This window comes from Hemiscyllium ocellatum, chromosome 4 (assembly GCF_020745735.1).
Source record: "Hemiscyllium ocellatum isolate sHemOce1 chromosome 4, sHemOce1.pat.X.cur, whole genome shotgun sequence".
NCBI classification, from domain to species: Eukaryota; Metazoa; Chordata; class Chondrichthyes; order Orectolobiformes; family Hemiscylliidae; genus Hemiscyllium; species Hemiscyllium ocellatum.
The window spans coordinates 10,323,787-10,342,317 of record NC_083404.1 but is presented as its reverse complement, the minus strand read 5'-3'; the positions used below and the strand labels follow the sequence as shown (position 1 = coordinate 10,342,317).

Genomic DNA, 18,531 nt, shown 5'->3' with positions numbered 1-18,531 from the left:
ATTGGTGGCAAACGTTATTTGATCTTAACAGTGGTTAGTACTGCTACCTCACAGCGCTAGGACCCAGGTTCGATTCTACCCTCGGGAGACTGTGTGGAGTTTGTCCGTTCTCCCTGGGTCTGCGTGAGTTTGTTCTGGGTGCTCCAATTTCCTCTCAGAGTCTGGAGATGTGCAGGTTAGGTGGATTGGCTGTGCTAAATTGCCCATAGTGTTCAGGGATGTGCGGGCTAGGTGGGTTAGCCACGGGAAATGTGGGGACACGGGGATAGGGTGGGATGCCTTCGGAGTGGTGTGGACTCGCTGGGCTGAATGGCCTGCTTCCACACTGTAGGATGTATGACTATGAGTATTATTGTTTTAAATTCTGTTATGTTTTGCATATATTTGTATCTAGTTTAAGATCACAGAACTGAATATCACTGCCCATTAAAACTTTCCAAAAACATTACAAAGATAAACATACTTTTCAATTTCTTTTGTCAAATCTCATCCAAACCTAATTATTATTAATGACTGTCTTCATAGTTGTATTTTGTATCCTGCCATATTTTAAATTACACGTTAAACAAGGTAAAGCACACTTTGGTATACTCTATCACCTCCTGCCTTTAAATTTAGCACAAAATGATAGCCGTTTTAAATTTAAACCTCAAGAACTTTCAATGCATATTACACCTCGGCCAAAATTATCAATAGTGCTGAACATTTTAACCAGGAAAGCCTCAGCTCCATTTAGAAAATGCCAAGAATTGTTAAATTCTTCCCGGAAACTGAATCAATTCAAAACTTTTGTGTTTCAAATATATGCATAATTACTAACGTCAACTCTACTTCTTTAATGTATGGATATCCAAACTATGGTTGAACATGGTCTCAATGACGAACAACTCAGCCAGTAAAGAACAACTCTGCTATTCCGGCCTGTTTGTTGTTTGAATTTTAAGAGTGCAAATTCTGAAACACAACTCCTAGTATTTGTTGTGAACTCCCAAAGCAGACACCAAGATGTGTCAGTATTAAAAGCTTGAGATTTCAGTTTGAATTTTTAAACAAGGCCCTTGACAATTGATATCAAGCACTTACATGATCAATAAGAATAATAAGTTAGAGTACTCTTGTGTTAGCCAACAAGTGCTGTTTTCTTATTTGAACCTTTATTTACAGGATCCACCTACATCAGTGTCACTTGGGCTGCGAATGGAAGAAATGATCTTCAACCTCGCAGACACACATCTGTTTTTTAATGATTTAGAAGTAAGTGGTGACTTTTATTTTACAGCTAGCCTTTATTGTTAAAATTTACTTGTGTTCAAACCAGCTCATTAGAAAATTGCTTTTCTTCTCATTGATGGACAGGTGATTAGGGGAAGGATGAATGAACTCAGTAATAAAGCTCCTTTTGTTCAATCTTCAATTTAATTACTGCACTAACTCAACAATACCCCTGAAAATACTCCCTATCCAGGGGAAGTATCCTGCACTGGGGCAGGAAATCAAGCTGCCTGTTTTATGTATTGAAGTTGCACTGTGATAGATTTTTCTGAATAGTGATTCATACTGTTTCTATTACTACATCAATCAACAACAATGTGATGGTGAGAATGTAATGAGAATTCAGGTCTCAGTTGGCATTCCAACAAAAATGTGATGTTGTACATCACCTCAGTAATAGTCATGTTGATTTGGAATATCCTAACACAAAATGTTCTTCGGGCATTTGAGAATTTGTGTTAACAGTTTTAAAAACCTGTGTTAAACATTTATGTTAAAAACTTGATACATTGGACAAATTATTTTGATATCTAATGGTAAGATATGATAATAGGTTGCAATTTGTGAGACAGTTTTCCAAGGAAGGTTAGAACTCACACTGATTAACATTTCGAGTCCAAATTGGCTCTTCATTTAGACTCGACGTTAGCTTGCTCTCTCTCCATGGACACCGCCTGACTCACTGTGATTTCCAGTATCTTTTGTTTTCAGTAGAGATTCTAGCATCTGCAGTAATTCGCTCATACTTATTAAAGTGAGTGTTCTGTACCTCATTCTTCCAAATATTTTTCTGATTTTTAAATATTAGAAACCTGTTGATCCAGCTGACCCTCCTGTCATTAATGTGGAGCTGTTGAGAAATTAAGTGATATTTGCAAAGGGACAGGAGTGGCCAACTCGAGTCAGCTAAACTGTGAAATGATGCTTTTATACTCTTTCTTATTGCTGTCAGTAATTTTGTTTTAAAATGGTATGTTGTTAGTTCTTTGCAGCATTTTAAAAAGCAAACACGAAGGACATGTCAATGTGTACAGGTATGACCTTGCACATAATAAGGTGCTACAGTGGCAATCAAACGATTGACCAATTGGTTATAAATTAAAACTAGAAATTTCTGGAGAAGCTCAGCAGGTCTGTCAGCATCTGCAGAGAGAAATCAGAGTTAGTGCTTCAGGTCTAGTGACTCTTCTTCAGAACTGATAGGAGCAAGGAAAAGGCTTTTTTTGCGCAGAAGATGGGTTCGGGGGAGGGGTATGGAGTAAATGGTAGATGGAGATAGAGCCCAAAGAGAGAGAGAAGAACAGTTGGACAGACCAAAGAGCAGATAACAATCAGTTGAGGAGAATGAATAGCTACTAATGGGGACTATCAGTGACTAACAATGGGTAGTATGTAATAGCAAACCATATGATAACAAGGTCTGGTGTTGGGTTGGTGTTGTGGGAGAAGGTGCCTGACCCTAAAGTGTTGAACTTGATATTGTTTCCAGAAGGCTGTCGAGTTAATTATTTTCTATTTGAAGGAGTAATGCTATAAGAAAAAACGTGTTTCTTATTTGAATAGCCCTTTTTGAATGAGTAGATAAGAGTTGTATTAATATCTTGCTCAAAGCCAACACATCTAGCAATGTGGTAGTCCTCAATACTGTGCTACTCTATCAGTTTAGGATGTGTTAACAGTCCTGCAATAGGTCTTGAACCCTCAAGCTAAAGAAACGGTATTGAACCAACCTGACACATTGTCAGCATCCTCGGATGCTGCCTGACCTGCTGTGCTTTTCCACTCTCGACTCTAATCTCCTGTATCTGCAATCTTCACTTTCACCACATTGTCTGTAAAGCATTTTGAGCCATTACTGAGAGGCATGTCATGCACTATGTAAATAGAAATCTTCATTAGTTGCAATTCTAATCCTCAGAATGCTGCAAGTCTGTTATTTTACTGGTATGATTGGACTGTCATTGATAGGTCCTGATGAAGGGCTTATGCTCGAAACGTCGAATTCTCTATTCCTGAGATGCTGCCTGGCCTGCTGTGCTTTAACCAGCAACACATTTGCAGCTGTCATTGATATAAACCAGATTACTCACTCTGTGTTTCCTGGCTTGATGTTATAAACCAGTTGTCAGAATCACTTACTAAATTTGAAACTACTGGCAGTTTTTGAACTTAAAAGCTGAACAGTTTTCAGCCAACCAGAAGTTCCGAGCTCCAAAATGGTTAGGAGACAGAGGAAAAATGGAAGAAAAGAGCATCATATATTTTTGAACTCTGAGAGAAAATCTATTCACAACAAACAAGGAAGAGAGAGAGAGCAGAAATGGGAACAGAGCAACAAAAGTAAAAAAAAATAATTTTAGGCTTGTTTTTCTTTTAAGTGCAGAGAAACCATTCTGGAGTGTTTATGATTTTTAGATATGGAGCAGAAAACGTGATTTGGTTTATTGTATTGAAAAGCTTTGTTTTGTGAGCAGTACAGGCATATAGCAAACAAGGACATACAGATCATAGGGTGCGAAAACAGAGTGAGGCATACAGGATTCTCTCTCCTGCATAACTCCAGCTTCCGGGAATGTACTGGTACAAAACTTTGTTACTGAAGTTGCATATGAAGACAATATTGATTTCAAGGGAACAAACAGTTCCACTGGTGCTATTTGTAAAGCAAGAGTAACAGGACATGGTGAGGGAGAGGGAATGTGAGGCTAGAAAGGATTACACATGTCGGAAGATGGGGAAGAGACAGATCACATGAAGGGCTTTTGCCCGAAACGTCGATTTTCTCCTCCTCGTCGGATGCTGCCTGACCTGCTGTGCTTTTCCAGCCCCATTCTAATCTGGACTCTGGTTTCCTCCATCTGCAGTCCTCACTTTTGCCGAGCTAGATCTTGGGATATGAGTTAAAGATGTTGTTGGTAATTTTAATCAATCCAGTCTTGGTGCTATGCACAAGTAGGAAACCTTAATAAAGAGAGGCATTACAGTAGCTGGCATGAAACAATGGCATTTCCATGGATCTCAGAATGCAAGCAGAGGGGCAGCATGGTGGCTCAGTGGTTAGCACTACTGCCTCCCAGTGCCAGGGACACAGGTTCGATTCCAGCCTCGGGTGACTGTGTCATGTTTGAATATTCTCCCCATGTCTGCGTGGGTTTCCTCTGGGTGCTCTGGTTTCTTCCCACAATCCAAAGATATGTAGGTTAGGTGAATTGGCCATGCTAAATTACCCACAGTGTTCAGGGACATGTAAGTTAGGTACACTGGTCAGGAGTAAACATAGAATAATAGGATAGCGGAAGTCTGGGTGACTTACTGTCTGGAGGGTCGGTTTGGACTTGTTGGGCCGAAGGGCCTGTTTCCACACTGTGGGGATTTTCTGAAAGAGTGATTAGGAATGACATTGGAATGAAACACGAGAGCCAATTGTGGGCTTATTGGTAAAGTGATGAAGACAGCAGTATTTTAAAAGTGAGGCGTCGGTTCCTGATCATGTAGGACTGCTGTGACTTGTGTTAGCTAATGGATTTGAAAGTCTCATTGGGTTATCGAACTTGGGGAAGAGTTGGTATCAGGGTGTCAGTAATGATTGAAACAAAAACAGAAACTGCTGGGAAAGCTCAGCAGGTCTGGCAGCATCTGTGGAGAGAAATTAGAGCTAACGTTTTGGGTAGAATGACCCTTCCTCAGAACTTCTGAGGAATGTTAACATTGATTTCTCTCCACAGATGCTGCCCGACCTGTTAAGCTTTCCCAGCATTTCTGTTTTTGTTTCTGATTTACTGCGTCCGCAGTTTTTTTTTCTGGTTTAGTCAGTAATGATTGTTGTATTATGTACATGTTAGCACAGATGCTTACATAAATCTGCTTTAGATGTGATGGATTGTGTGACTGACATCTAAATCTTCAATAAATCCAAATGTCTCAAATTGCAGAAGTTCTGTTGACAAGGTGTCTCATTCTTTTACGGCCTTTAGTAAGGTTGTGTTGGGTAAGATCTTCCATATGGGACTCTGTAAGCCGTATACAGAGGAACCTCGATGATCTGAATGAGATGGGCGGGCAGCATTTCATTCAGATAACCGATTCTTCGGATAAATGATTCAAAGCCTCTCCTTTGGGGCTTGGAGTTTTCTGAAGTTTCCTTTTTCCTTGCACTGCCTGCCTTGCTCCCTCTCACTGTCTCAGGGTTTGTTTCTGAACAGACACACACACTTGTGTGTAAGGGACGTGCCGCATTGCTGAAACCTTCACCCCCCACCCTCCCCAACAGTTCAATTGGATTGACACAGCAAGCACTTGCTAAGTCCTGTCCCCATTCAGAAAACTAGGCAGTAGCACACTGCGCATGAGTTCCCCCCTCCTCCCCCACTCCCATCTGCCCCACCCCACCCCAATGCCGTCTGACCCTCCAACCCCACCCTCTATCTGACCCACCCAGTGGCCACCCTGCACCTCCTTGCGCTGCTGCCCACCCCCATCAGCCCAGGTCACCATCCGCTCCCCCCCCCCCCAAAACACACACACGCGCATATACATACACTCAGACACACACACACAGGCACACAGACACACACACATTCACGCGCACACACATACAGACACATACACACAAGCACACGCATAGACACTTACATGCACACACACGCACGCACACACAGACACACAAACACACACAACACACACAGACACACAACACGCACACAGGCACACACTCACAGACACATACAGACACAGACACACTTACATTGCCTGCCACTTCCATTCTCAGCTTTTAATGTTCCCTCTGGCCATCTTTTTCTTCAACTTTCTTGCTTGAAAGACTGCCCAGTTCTGTCCCTGCCACAGCTCAGCTTTTGCTGAAGCCCGCATTTGTGCATTTTTGTTCACCGCTAGATTTGACTGAATAGTTTCCCATGTTTGAGGAGGCAACAGCTTATTGGGGTTATCACTGGCATATTCAACCAGAAACTCAGTTAATTATCTGGGTTTGAATCCTGCCATGGCAGGTGCTGGAATTTGGATTCAATTCTTTAAAAATATTTGTAAGCAAGAAGTCATTGTCGGGAAACCCATCTGGTTTACTGATGACCTTTAGGGAATGGAACTGCCATCCTCACCTGGTCTGGCCTACGTGTGACTCCTGACCCACAGCAATGGGATTGACTCTAATGTGCCCTCTGAAATGGCCCAGCAGGCAGCCAGGGATAGGCAATAAACACTGGCCAGCCAGCAACGCCCATTTCTCCAAGTGAATAGAAAAAAGTTCTAGTCTCTATAAGCGGAGGTTATTCAGAACTCTGACCTAACACACAGCAAGTTCCCTTCTCTGTGCTTGCCGATCTGAATTGGCTCTCACTTAAGCAATGCCTCAATTAGAAAGCCTCATCTTCACCTTCAAATCTCTCAACGGACTTGTTCCTCCTGATGTTTGCAGGTGACACCAAAATTGGAGGTGTAGTGGACAGTGAAGAAAGTTACCTCAGCTTACAACGGAATCTTGATCAGATGGGCCAATGGGCAGAGAAGTGGCAGATGGAGTTTAATTTAGATAAATGTGAGGTGCTGCATTTTGGGAAAGCAAATCTTAGCAGGACTTATACACTTAATGGTAAGGTCCTAGGAAGTGTTGCTGAGCAAAGACACCTTGGAGCTCCTTGAAAGTGGAGTCACAGGTAGATAGGAGAGTGAAGAAGGCATTTGGTATGCTTTCCTTTGTTGGTCAGAGTATTGAGTACAGGAGTTGGGATGTCATGTTGCAACTGTACAAGACATTGTTAAGAACACTTTTAGAATATTGCGTGCAATTCTGGTCTCCTTCCTATTGGAAAGATGTTGTGAAACTTGAAAGGGTTCAGAAAAAACTTACAAGGATGTTGCCAGGGTTGGAGGATTTGAGCTACAGGGAGAGGCTGAATGGACTCAGGCTGTTTTCCCTGGAGCATCATAGGCTTAGGGGTGACCTTAGACCATAAGACATAGGAGTGGAAGTAAGGTCATTCGGCCCATCGAGTCCACTCCGATAAAAGTCTGCACTACCCCAGAGCCAGGTAAGATCTTATAGAGGTTTATAAAATCTTGAGGGGCGTGGATAGGATAAATAGACAAAATCTTTTCCCTGGGGTCGGGGAGTCCAGAACTAGAGGGCATACAGTTAGGGTGAGAGGGGAAAGATATAAAAGAGACATAAGTGTCAACTTTTTCACTCAGCGGATGGTATGTGTATGGAATGAGCTTCCAGAGGAAATGGTGGAGGCTGGTACAATTACAACATTTTAAAGGCATCTGGAAGGGTTTGAAGGGATTTTGGCCGGGTGCTGGCAGGTGAGAATGGATTGGGTTGGGATAGCTGGTCGGTATGGAGGAGGTGGACTGAAGAGTCTGGTCCGTGCTATACGTCGCTATGACTCTATGTTTGTAACTTTCTCCGCTCCGTAATGCTCTGTGACAGCTGCTTCTCTCTTGTGCATCCCCAATTTAAATGAGTCCATTATTAGTGGCTGTGCCACTCTAATCCTCTCTGTTCCTTAATGGTCACTTGCTAAGAGGCAGTTAGTGCTACCCCAGCCTGCACCTCCACATCAATTTCTTTTGACAATGATTGATTGTGTAAAGGGCCTGAGGACATTTTGCTATATTACAGTTGCTACATAAATGAAAGTTGTTGTTTTTAAGCACCATCCATTGCTAATCTTTGTCTGATCGCTAAGAAGCAATGAAATTAATCCTGTCTCTCTCTCTCTCTCTCTCCAAGTTACCCGTCACTTATGAGAAAAAGATCTTCACTCTGTGATTTTCCCGATTAGGAAATTGTAATGGTATCAGTATGGGGGTGGGATGGTGGCCCAGTGGTTAGCACTGCTGCCTCACAGTGCTAAGGACCTAGGTTTGATTCCCACCTCGGGTGACTGTGCAAACTCCACACAAACACTCTCCCCGTTTCTGGATGGGCTTCCTCTGGGTACTCCAGTTTCCTCCCACAGTCCAAAGATGTGGAGGTTAGTGTGGATTGGCCATGCTAAATTGCCCATAGTGTTAGATGCATTAGTGAGATGGAAATGGGTCTGCGTGGGTTACTCTTCTGAGGGTCTGTATGGACTCATCGGGCTGAAGGGATTCTAATCTAACTGAAGTATGTGGAACTACTTGCATGAGCTTTCCTTTAGTTTAATGGTAGTGTTTATCCATCTATTATTTCAAACACCAATCCATGCTTCAAATGTATTTGACACTCAGCTGAAACTAATAGTCTAATTTCAGAAGTTTCTAAACATTTAAAGTGTGTAAAAGTCTTAACTAGATTTCTATATGCTGATGAATGACAATGGAAATTGCAGACGCTATGTATCGGTTAGAAGTTAAAGTGACGACTCAGGGTTGAAATCACTTCAGTTTGTTTTCAATGACCAAATGCTGATGAAGATTGGACATTTAAATATTGTACTGAAAACATCACCTGCTGAAGAGCTGTACAGGACATTGGTTAGGCCACTTTTGGAAATATTGTGTGCAGTTCTGGTCTCCCTGCTATTGGAAGGATGTTGTGAAACTTGGATGTTGTGAAACTTGAAAGGGTTCAGAAAATATTTTACAAGGATGTTGCCAGGATTTGAAGGATTTGGAGCATAGGGAGAGGCTGAACAGGCTGGGGCTGTTTTCCCTGGAGTGTCAGAGGCTGAGGGGTGACCTTGTAGAGGTTTATAAAATCATGAGGGGCATGGATCGGGTAAATAGACAAGATCTTTTCCCTGGGATGGGGGAGACCAGAGCTAGAGGGTATAGGTTTAAGTTGAGAGGGAAAAGATTTAAATGGGACCTAAAGGGCAACTCTTTCGTACAGAGAGTGGTCGTGTTTGGAATGAGCTGTCGGAGGAAGTAATGGAGACAAAAAAACTGCAGATGCTGGAATCAAAAGTAGACAAGCAGGAGGCTAGATCAGAAGGTAGAAAGTTGAATTGAATTGAATTTATTGTCACGTGAACCGAGGCCCACAGTAAAAAGCTTTCTCTTGCGAGCAATACAGGCAGGTCACAGAGTTAAGTTGCATAGATAGTAAATAATAGGTAAACAGCAGCATAAACAAAACACAGGTACAGGTGAGTGTTAAGAGTTTGTGAGTCCATTCAGTATTCTAACAACAGTAGGGTAGAAATGGTTGCGAAACCGGCTGGTGCACGTGTTCTGGCTTCTGTACCTTCTCCCTGATAGTAGAGATTGTAGTAAAGCATTGCCAGGATGGGACGGATCTTTGAGAATGCTGGCGGCCTTCCCTTGACACCAGGCCCGGTAGATGGATTCTGTAGATGGGAGGTTAGCTGTTGTGATTATCTGGGCCAAGTTCACCACTCTCTGTAACCGTCTCCGATCTTGAATGGTACAGTTGCTATACCAGCTAGTGATACATCCAGTCAGAATGCTCTCAATGGTGCACCTATAAAAGTTGGTAAGGGTATTCACCGTCATGCCAAATTTCCTCAGCTGCCTGAGGAAGGAGAGACGTTGTTGGGCCTTTGTAGCCAGTTCATCCACGTGAAGAGTCCAAGAAAGCTTGTTGTGGACCACTCCCAGGAGCTTGACACTCTCCACTTGTTCCACCTCTGTGCTGTTAATGTGTAGGGGGACATGAGTAACATCCCACCAAAAGTCAACATTTTTGTTGTAACTCTTCTTCAGGACTGGTGGAAGCTGATACAGTTGCAACATTTAAGAGGCATCTGGATGGGTATATGAATAGGAAGGGTTGAGAGGGATATAGGGTGGGTGCTCAAATGGGACCAGATTAATTTAGGATATCTGGTCAGCATGGACAAGTTGGACTGAAGGATCTGGTTCCATGGTGTATACATCTTTGACTCTATCACAACAGGTCAGACAGCTTCCAGATGAAGAGTCATCTCAACTCAAAAGTTAGCTTGTCTCTCCATGGATGCTGTCTAACCCACTGTGATCTTCACCATTTGTTGTTTACAGTATAGATTTCAGCATCTGTAGTAATTTGCTTCTGCTTAAATATTGAACTTCCTGATGAAGGGCTCTGACCCGAAACGTCGAATTTCCTGTTCCTTGGATGCTGCCTAACCTGCTGTGCTTTAACCAGCAACACATTTTCAGCTCTGATCTCCAGCATCTGCTGACCTCACTTTTTACTTTCATACCCATAACCATTTATCAGGTGGCATGCGGCTCAGTCATGAGCACTGCTGCCTCATAACGCCGGGGAGTTTGCACATTCTCCCCGTGTCAGCATTGGTTTCCTCCGGGTGCTCCAGTTTCCTTCCATGGTCCAAAGATGAAAATGTGTTGCTGGAAAAGCGCAGCAGGTCAGGCAACATCCAAGGAGCAGGAGAGTCGACGTTTCGAGCATGAGCCCTTCTTCAGGAATGAGGAAGGTGTGCCAAGCAGGCTAAGATAAAAGGTAGGGAGGAGGGACTTGGGGGAGGGGTGTTGGGAATGCGATAAGTGGAAGGAGGTTAAGGTGAGGGTGATAGGCCGGACTGGGGGTGGGCGCGGAGAGGTCAGGAAGAAGTTTGCAGGTTAGGAAGACGGTGCTGAGTTCGAGGGTTGGGACTGAGGCAAGGTGGGGGAGGGGAAATGAGGAAACTGGAGAAATCTGAGTTCATCCCTTGTGGTTGGAGGGTTCCTAGGTGGAAGGGAACCCTCCAACCACAAGTGATGAACTCAGATTTCACCAGTTTCCTCATTTTCCCTTCCCCCACCTTGTCTCAGTCCCAACCCTCGAACTCAGCACCACCCTCCTAACCTGCAATCTTCTTCCTGACCTCTCCGCCCCCACCACCCATCCGGCCTATCACCCTCACCTTTACCTCCTTCCAACTATTGCATTTCCAACGCCCCTCCCCCAAGTCCCTCCTCCCTACCTTTTATCTTAGCCTGCCTGGCACACCTTCCTCATTCCTGAAGAAGGGCTCATGCCCGAAACATCGATTCTCCTGCTCCTTTGATGCTGCCTGACCTGCTGTGCTTTTCCAGCAACACATTTTCAGCTCTGATCTCCAGCATCTGCAGCCCTCATTTTCTCCATGGTCCAAAGATGTACCGATTCAGTGGATTGGCCATCGTGTTCAGGAATGTGTAGGTTAGATGCATTAGTCAGGGGTAAATGTATGATTATAGGGTCGGAGAATGGGTCTGGGTGGGTTACTCTTTGGAGGGTCAGTGTGGACTTGTTGGGCCAAGGGGCCTGTTTCCACACTGTCGGGATTCTAATTCTGTCAGTAGGGTGCAGATCCCTCCGTTACATCCCACTGTCTAAAAGTTATACCTTCTGCCCCATGGAATATGAATTTGACAAAGTCAGTCAGTCTTTGTGCTTTGTGCCATAATCTTTTACTTTTATTCCCAAGCCTCTTACATCTGCGAAGTACAATTTCTTGGAATCTATGGTTTCTCTGCCAGTCTTGTCTGTATCATACCGTGAACACTTAATCTGAGCACTTATGTAAAGATAGCTTGGCACGCATTCACATGATTGATTGCTACAGTGAATGCCAGCAAGGAGAGGTTTTTGAGTTTCTTTTGTTGTCAGATTTTGATGAATCCCTATGAAAATCTCGACTGGTATTTGAGCACAAATCACACAACCAAGTGGCTTAGATTTAGATTTAGATTTTATTGTCTCTTGTGCAGGAGTACAGGAATACAGTGAAAAGTGTATAATGTTACCACACAAGGTACCTTGGTACAAAGTCATAAAAGAAACAGAATTTAAAAGTTAAAGCATTATTGCATATTGGCAGAAAAATAAAGAAATAAGGTAATATTTATATTAAAATCTTATGTAGCTTAAGCACTAAGTTAAAAGTTTAACAGTCTTTGAGTCCGCCATTTATCTCGATTTCCGGAGACCTCCGCTGTCTGTTCTTGACAATGTGGCAGTTACAATCTAGAACTGCCAAGTCTCCTATCTCCCCCCCGGTGCCTCAGGAACATGTCTGAGAACGATCTACACGCATGCCAAGCCGAGACGCCATCATGAACTGCTGAGAGACTGGGCCGAGACCTGCCGAGAGACCGCCATGAGCCACCAAGAGATCGGGCCGAGACCCACCAAGACAGCGAGCCGAGACCCACTGAGAGACCACCATGGGCCACCAAGAGAGTGAGCTGAGACCCACTGAGAGACCAGGCCGAAGCCTGCCACCGTGGAGGTGAATGTCAAGGGGGGAAGAACACCAAAGTCGGAGGGTGGGGGGAGAGAAACAGGGGATGAAACTGAAGGAAACAAGAAATAAACAGAAGGAGCGGAAGAGGTCTGGCTGTGCTTTACCGCCATCTTGATTGGTTAGTGTTAAAAATAAAGTGTAGCTTTATCCCGTTAATTACACAGGATGCTATCTTCATCATACATAAGGAATAAAACTTTTTGGTTTGGCCTAAAGACACTGTTCTTTCAAAATGTGCAGACTCAAAAACGTTGATCAGTCCGATTCAACGAAGTGTATCATGTTAATAGCTTTTGCAGAAAGCTTTCATGAAATTTCTCTGGTGTATAAATCTGGATCTGTTTGGTTTAGAGGAAGGAAGAATCAAAAAGATTTCAGTTGATACGAATTTTGCTTATCAAATTTAATCAACTGCACTTTTTATTTAAATCATTCCTGATGTTTGCTTTTTACATAATCCAGCAGTGCACCTTCTTTCACAAATGAAGCAAAGTCAATCGAAAATACCAGGTTCTAAGAGTCTCAGTGAACATCTGTGCTACATTTTGACCTTTTTCATCTTTGATGGAAGCAATTACAGTCATATTGTGAGTTGGCACATTGATAAAATGGTTTGCAAGCACTGTAGCTCATTGTGCTGTTTCTCAAAACTTCTTTAATTAAGTAGGAAAATCCCTTCTGATCTACATTATTATTTCCCAATAGCGTTCATGTGCTGGTGAAATATTTTGCTCCCTGTATGAGCTATATGGGCAATAATTGGGAAAATCAGATTTTTGACATGGAGAAAAACATTCTTGATGTTTTTCCTTTCGAGTAAAAACAGTGAGTTCAGAATCTTGAGAAGGAGCAGCAATGAGAACATCCAATCTCCTCATTTCCTTGCACCTCCCATTTCCCCTCTCCTTCCCTGAGAAACTGGCTAGCAGCAATTCCCCACTTGGATGTCACGATGAACCAGTGGGAGCAGCTTTTCACTTGCTTTTCCGAACCTGCATCCCACCCTGATTTACTGTGGCATCCCAGTACGCTCCGATAACGCCGCCAGCTTCCAGCCTTTACCCAACTGAGTCCCCGGCAGTACACCGTCAGCCACGCTGTCATGGCTGCTTTCAAACCAGCTCCATCACCCCCATCAGCCCGTTAAGACTCCACCATGAAGCTCCAGGACACAGATACTTTGCTTGCATCAGTCAGGTCACTTTGGGGCACACAGGCATCCCCTCCAGGTGTGTCGTTCAGCTCTGAGCTTCCTCCCTTACCCCTCTCACCGATTTGTGGTTACTGGAAAGTTGCCAGCCTCCATGGGTTGCATTGTTTATGAGCGTGTGGGGAGAGGCGGTAACTCGTCCCGGTGTGGGCACGTCGCTGTACAGCACAACATGCGCTAAATCAATGTCACGACGACACCATGTTCCAGCAGATTCCATGGCAGACACAGTGCTTCCACTTTACCCAGTGTATGAGCATCAAAGGAGAGCAGTCCTTGGTGGGGTACTCAAGGAACTTGTCTGATTCGTGACCAGGGGCCCTGCCACAGTCAGTAATTCAGGTCAGGTACCACCTGCCCAAGAATCACAGGGCCATCTGTTGGGTTGATGGAGAGACAGGGATGTGTGGGGTGGGGATGTTTTGGGGGTGGGGGGAGGTGGCGGCTATGGGAAAGCAGTTAATGGTACAGCTCAACCCTATCCATTCCCCTCATGATTTTATAAACCTCTCTAAGATCACCCCTCAGCCTCCGATGCTCCAGGGAAAACAGCCCCAGCCTATTCAGCCTCTCCTTATAGCTCAAACCCCCCAACCCTGGCAATGTCCTCATAAATCTTTTCTGAACCCTTTCAAGTTTCACAACATCCTTCCGCTAGGAGGGAGACCAAAACTGCACACAATGTTCCAAAAGTGGTCTAACCACTGTCCTCTATAACTGCAACATGACCTCCCAACTCCTGTACTCAGTGCTCTGATCAATAAAGGAAAGCATACCAAACACCACCTTCACTATCCTATCTACCTGCGACTCCACTGTCAAGGAACTATGAACCTGCACTCCAAGTCTCTTTGTTCAGCAACACTCCCTAGGACCTTTATCATTAAGTGTATAAGTCCTGCTCTAATTTGCCTTTCCAAAATGTAACACCTCACATTTATCTATGTCTTTGTAATGATTATTTGATCATATTTATTCACCGTGTATCAGATTCACAGCTTACTCCAAATGAGTTAATGAAATCTGTGAATTTATGTGAAGTATCCAACGTAATAATCAAATAATTGTCTTTGTATTTTATATACAGCTGCAAATGTGTTGCTGGTCAAAGCACAGCAGGTTAGGCAGCATCTCAGGAATAGAGAATTCGACGTTTCGAGCATAAGCCCTTCATCAGGAATAAGAGAGAGAGAGCCAAGCCGGCTGAGATAAAAGGTAGGGAGGAGGGACTAGGGGGAGGGGCGATGGAGGTGGGATAGGTGGAAGGAGGTCAAGGTGAGGGTGATAGGCCGGAGTGGGGTGGGGGCGGAGAGGTCAGGAAGAGGATTGCAGGTTAGGAGGGCGGTGCTGAGTTGAGGGAACCGACTGAGACAAGGTGGGGGGAGGGGAAATGAGGAAGCTGGAGAAATCTGAATTCATACCTTGTGGTTGGAGGGTTCCCAGGCGGAAGATGAGGCGCTCCTCCTCCAGCCGTCGTGTAGTTGTGTTCTGCCGGTGGAGGAGTCCAAGGACCTGCATGTCCTCGGTGGAGTGGGAGGGGGAGTTAAAGTGTTGAGCCACGGGGTGATTGGGTTGGTTGGTTCGGGCGGCCCAGAGGTGTTCTCTGAAGCGTTCCGCAAGTAAGCGGCCTGTCTCACCAATATAGAGGAGGCCACATCGGGTGCAGCGGATGCAATAGATGATGTGTGTGGAGGTACAGGTGAACTTGTGGCGGATATGGAAGGATCCCTTGGGGCCTTGGAGGGAAGTGAGTGTGGAGGTGTGGGCGCAAGTTTTACATTTCCTGCGGTTGCAGGGGAAGGTGCCGGGGGTGGAGGTTGGGTTGGTGGGGGGTGTGGATCTGACAAGGGAGTCACGAAGGGAGTGGTCCTTGCGGAACGCTGATAGGGGAGGGGAGGGAAATATATCCTTGGTGGTGGGGTCCGTTTGGAGGTGGCGGAAATGGCGGCGGATAATACGTTGTATGCGCAGGTTGGTGGGGTGGTAGGTGAGAACCAGTGGGGTTCTGTCTTGGTGGCGGTTGGAGGAGCGGGGCTCAAGGGCGGAGGAGCGGGAAGTGGAGGAGATGCGGTGGAGGGCATCGTCGATCACGTCTGGGGGGAATCTGCGGTCCTTGAAGAAGGAGGCCATCTGGGTTGTGCGGTGTTGGAATTGGTCCTCCTGGGAGCAGATGCGGCGGAGACGAAGGAATTGGGAATATGGGATGGCGTTTTTACAGGGGGCAGGGTGGGAGGAGGTGTAGTCCAGGTAGCTGTGGGAGTCAGTCGGTTTATAATAGATGTCTGTGTTGAGTCGGTCGCCCGAGATAGAAATGGAAAGGTCTAGGAAGGGGAGGGAGGAGTCTGAGACAGTCCAGGTGAATTTCAGGTCGGGATGGAAGGTGTTAGTAAAGTTGATGAACTGTTCAACCTCCTCGTGGGAGCACGAGGCAGCGCCGATACAGTCATCGATGTAGCGGAGGAAAAGGTGGGGGGTGGTGCCAGTGTAGTTGCGGAAGATGGACTGTTCCACATATCCTACGAAGAGGCAGGCATAGCTGGGGCCCATGCGGGTGCCCATGGCAACTCCTTTAGTTTGGAGGAAGTGGGAGGATTGAAAAGAGAAGTTATTCAGGGTGAGGACCAGTTCAGTCAGTCGAAGGAGGGTGTCAGTGGAAGGGTACTGGTTAGTGCGGCGGGAAAGGAAGAAGCGGAGGGCTTTGAGTCCTTCGTGATGGGGGATGGAGGTGTACAGGGACTGGATGTCCATAGTGAAAATAAGGCGTTGGGGACCGGGGAAGCGAAAATCCTGGAGGAGGTGGAGGGCGTGGGTGGTGTCCCGAACGTAGGTGGGGAGTTCTTGGACTAAAGGGGACAGGACCGTGTCGAGGTATTGGGAGATGAGTTCGGTGGGGCAGGAGCAGGCTGAGACAATGGGTCGGCCGGGGCAGGCAGGTTTGTGGATTTTGGGCAGGAGGTAGAAACGGGCGGTGCGGGGTTGTGGGACTATGAGGTTGGAGGCGGTGGATGGGAGATCCCCTGAGGTGATGAGGTCCTGGATGGTCTGGGAGATGATGGTTTGGTGGTGGGAGGTGGGGTCGTGGTCAAGGGGGCGATAAGAGGAGGCGTCCGCGAGCTGGCGTTTGGCTTCAGCGGTGTACAGGTCAGTGCGCCAAACTACTTTGTATTTTATATACACCAGTTTCTTAAACACTTTGCACTTCATATGAACACCATAGTTTCCCATCGTGCCTGAAAATTACCAGATTAAAATCCAATTAAGCAATTAACACCCAATTATCCAACAAAACCTTTAATTGACAGTTTAAAGACATATTCTGTACTTCAGACAGAGAATCTCACAAAGTCAGGGCTCCTTGTTCTGGCAATGTCCATGGGACAGGAGTGCTGAAGGTAATGGGATTTAATGTACTGTGAACATTTTTAAAAATAGGTGAGTCTGTTTTCCAATTCATGTGTTTACTACTTAATGAAGTCTTTGTGTGATTTGATCCCAATAACAAAGGCTACATGTACTCACTCATTGGAGTCCAGAAGGATCATTTAAGACTTCTTACAGCCGATTTTAATTTCTTTACCCTTCATCCAAAAATTGAACTGAATGAATTGGGTAGGAAGAATTCTTTTTGTTCTTTTTATCCCGCTCTAACCTACAGGTAATCTGCTTCCCCCCACTTCTTCTGCATAGAATAATTGTAGTGGGAAAGTGAATGAAATGGAAGGGGTCATGAACCATAGACCTGACAAGGATGACAGGCTCTGCCAGAATGAGAGCCAGCATTGACAAGCTGCGAACCGTAGATTTGGGTTTCTCACATGGGATTAGCTCGTAAGAAGAATGTTGTGACAATGGGCTGGAAACTTCCAAGGTATCTGAGATCCTGCATTGTGAAAGGTTCCAATGCCTTAAATCCAATGAAGCGTTTTGGTATGAAGAGTGTTGGTGTTCCTAAAACACAGTGGTTAAGAATCCAAAATAAAATTACGAGTAAAGTTTAGAAATAATAAACCCCACTGTTACAAAAGAAAGTCAGTTTTCCAAGAATTCCATAAAGGTGATGCAGATGATAGATTACAGTTGGCAATATGCTGTTTATATGCTCCATGGAGAGTCTGGGATGCTGGATGTTAATTGCCTGGTGACATACACAGAAATAACAGAGGAGGCTCTGATGCCTTTCCTTTTAGCTGGGGAAGATCCAACCAGTCTTTCTGAATGAACAGAGGAATATAAAGTGTGAATGAAAATAGACTGATTCCAGAACATTTTCATCCAATCAGCTCTGCGTTTTGCTTTGACTGATTTTGAAAATCAAACGTTTCACTCGTTAGTGGAAGGACATCTCCAGTACATTTGACAAAAATGTTCATTACTTTACAGTTCAAAAAACATACAACAGTACAGGCCCTACGGCCCTCGAAGTTGTGCCAGCCTTTTATCCTACTCTAAGATCAGACTAACCTACATACCCTTCATTGTACTAATGTCCATGTGCCTATCCAAGAGTCATTTAAATGTCACTAATGTATCTGCATTCCACGTACCCATCACTCTCCGAGTAAAGAACCTACCTCTATGACATCTCCCCGAAACCTTCCTCCAATCGCCTTAAAATTATGCTTCCTCGTGATTACCACCCTGGGGAAAAAGCCTCTGACTATCCACTCTATCCATGCCTCTTATTATCTTGTGCACCTCTATCAAGTCATCCTTTTCCACTCCAGTGAGAAAAGCCCTAGCTTCCTCACATTTCTTCCTTAGACATGCCCTCCAATCCAGGTAGCATCCTGGTAAATCTCGCTCCACCCTCTCTAAAGTTTCGACATCTTTGCTATGATGAGGTGACCAGAACTGAACACAACATTCCAA

At 44.9% G+C, this 18,531-nt stretch overlaps 1 protein-coding gene across 9 annotated transcripts in view; it reads left to right on the top strand.

Moving 5' to 3' along the window:
• eya1 (EYA transcriptional coactivator and phosphatase 1) overlaps positions 1 to 18,531 on the top strand; it is a 224,641-nt gene that overhangs the window by 142,642 nt on the left and 63,468 nt on the right. For all 9 annotated transcript variants that reach the window (XM_060822745.1, XM_060822744.1, XM_060822751.1 and 6 more), the window contains one exon: positions 1,165 to 1,254. In XM_060822745.1, the coding sequence (XP_060678728.1) occupies positions 1,165 to 1,254 (90 nt within the window). The remainder of the gene's footprint in view (positions 1 to 1,164; positions 1,255 to 18,531) is intronic.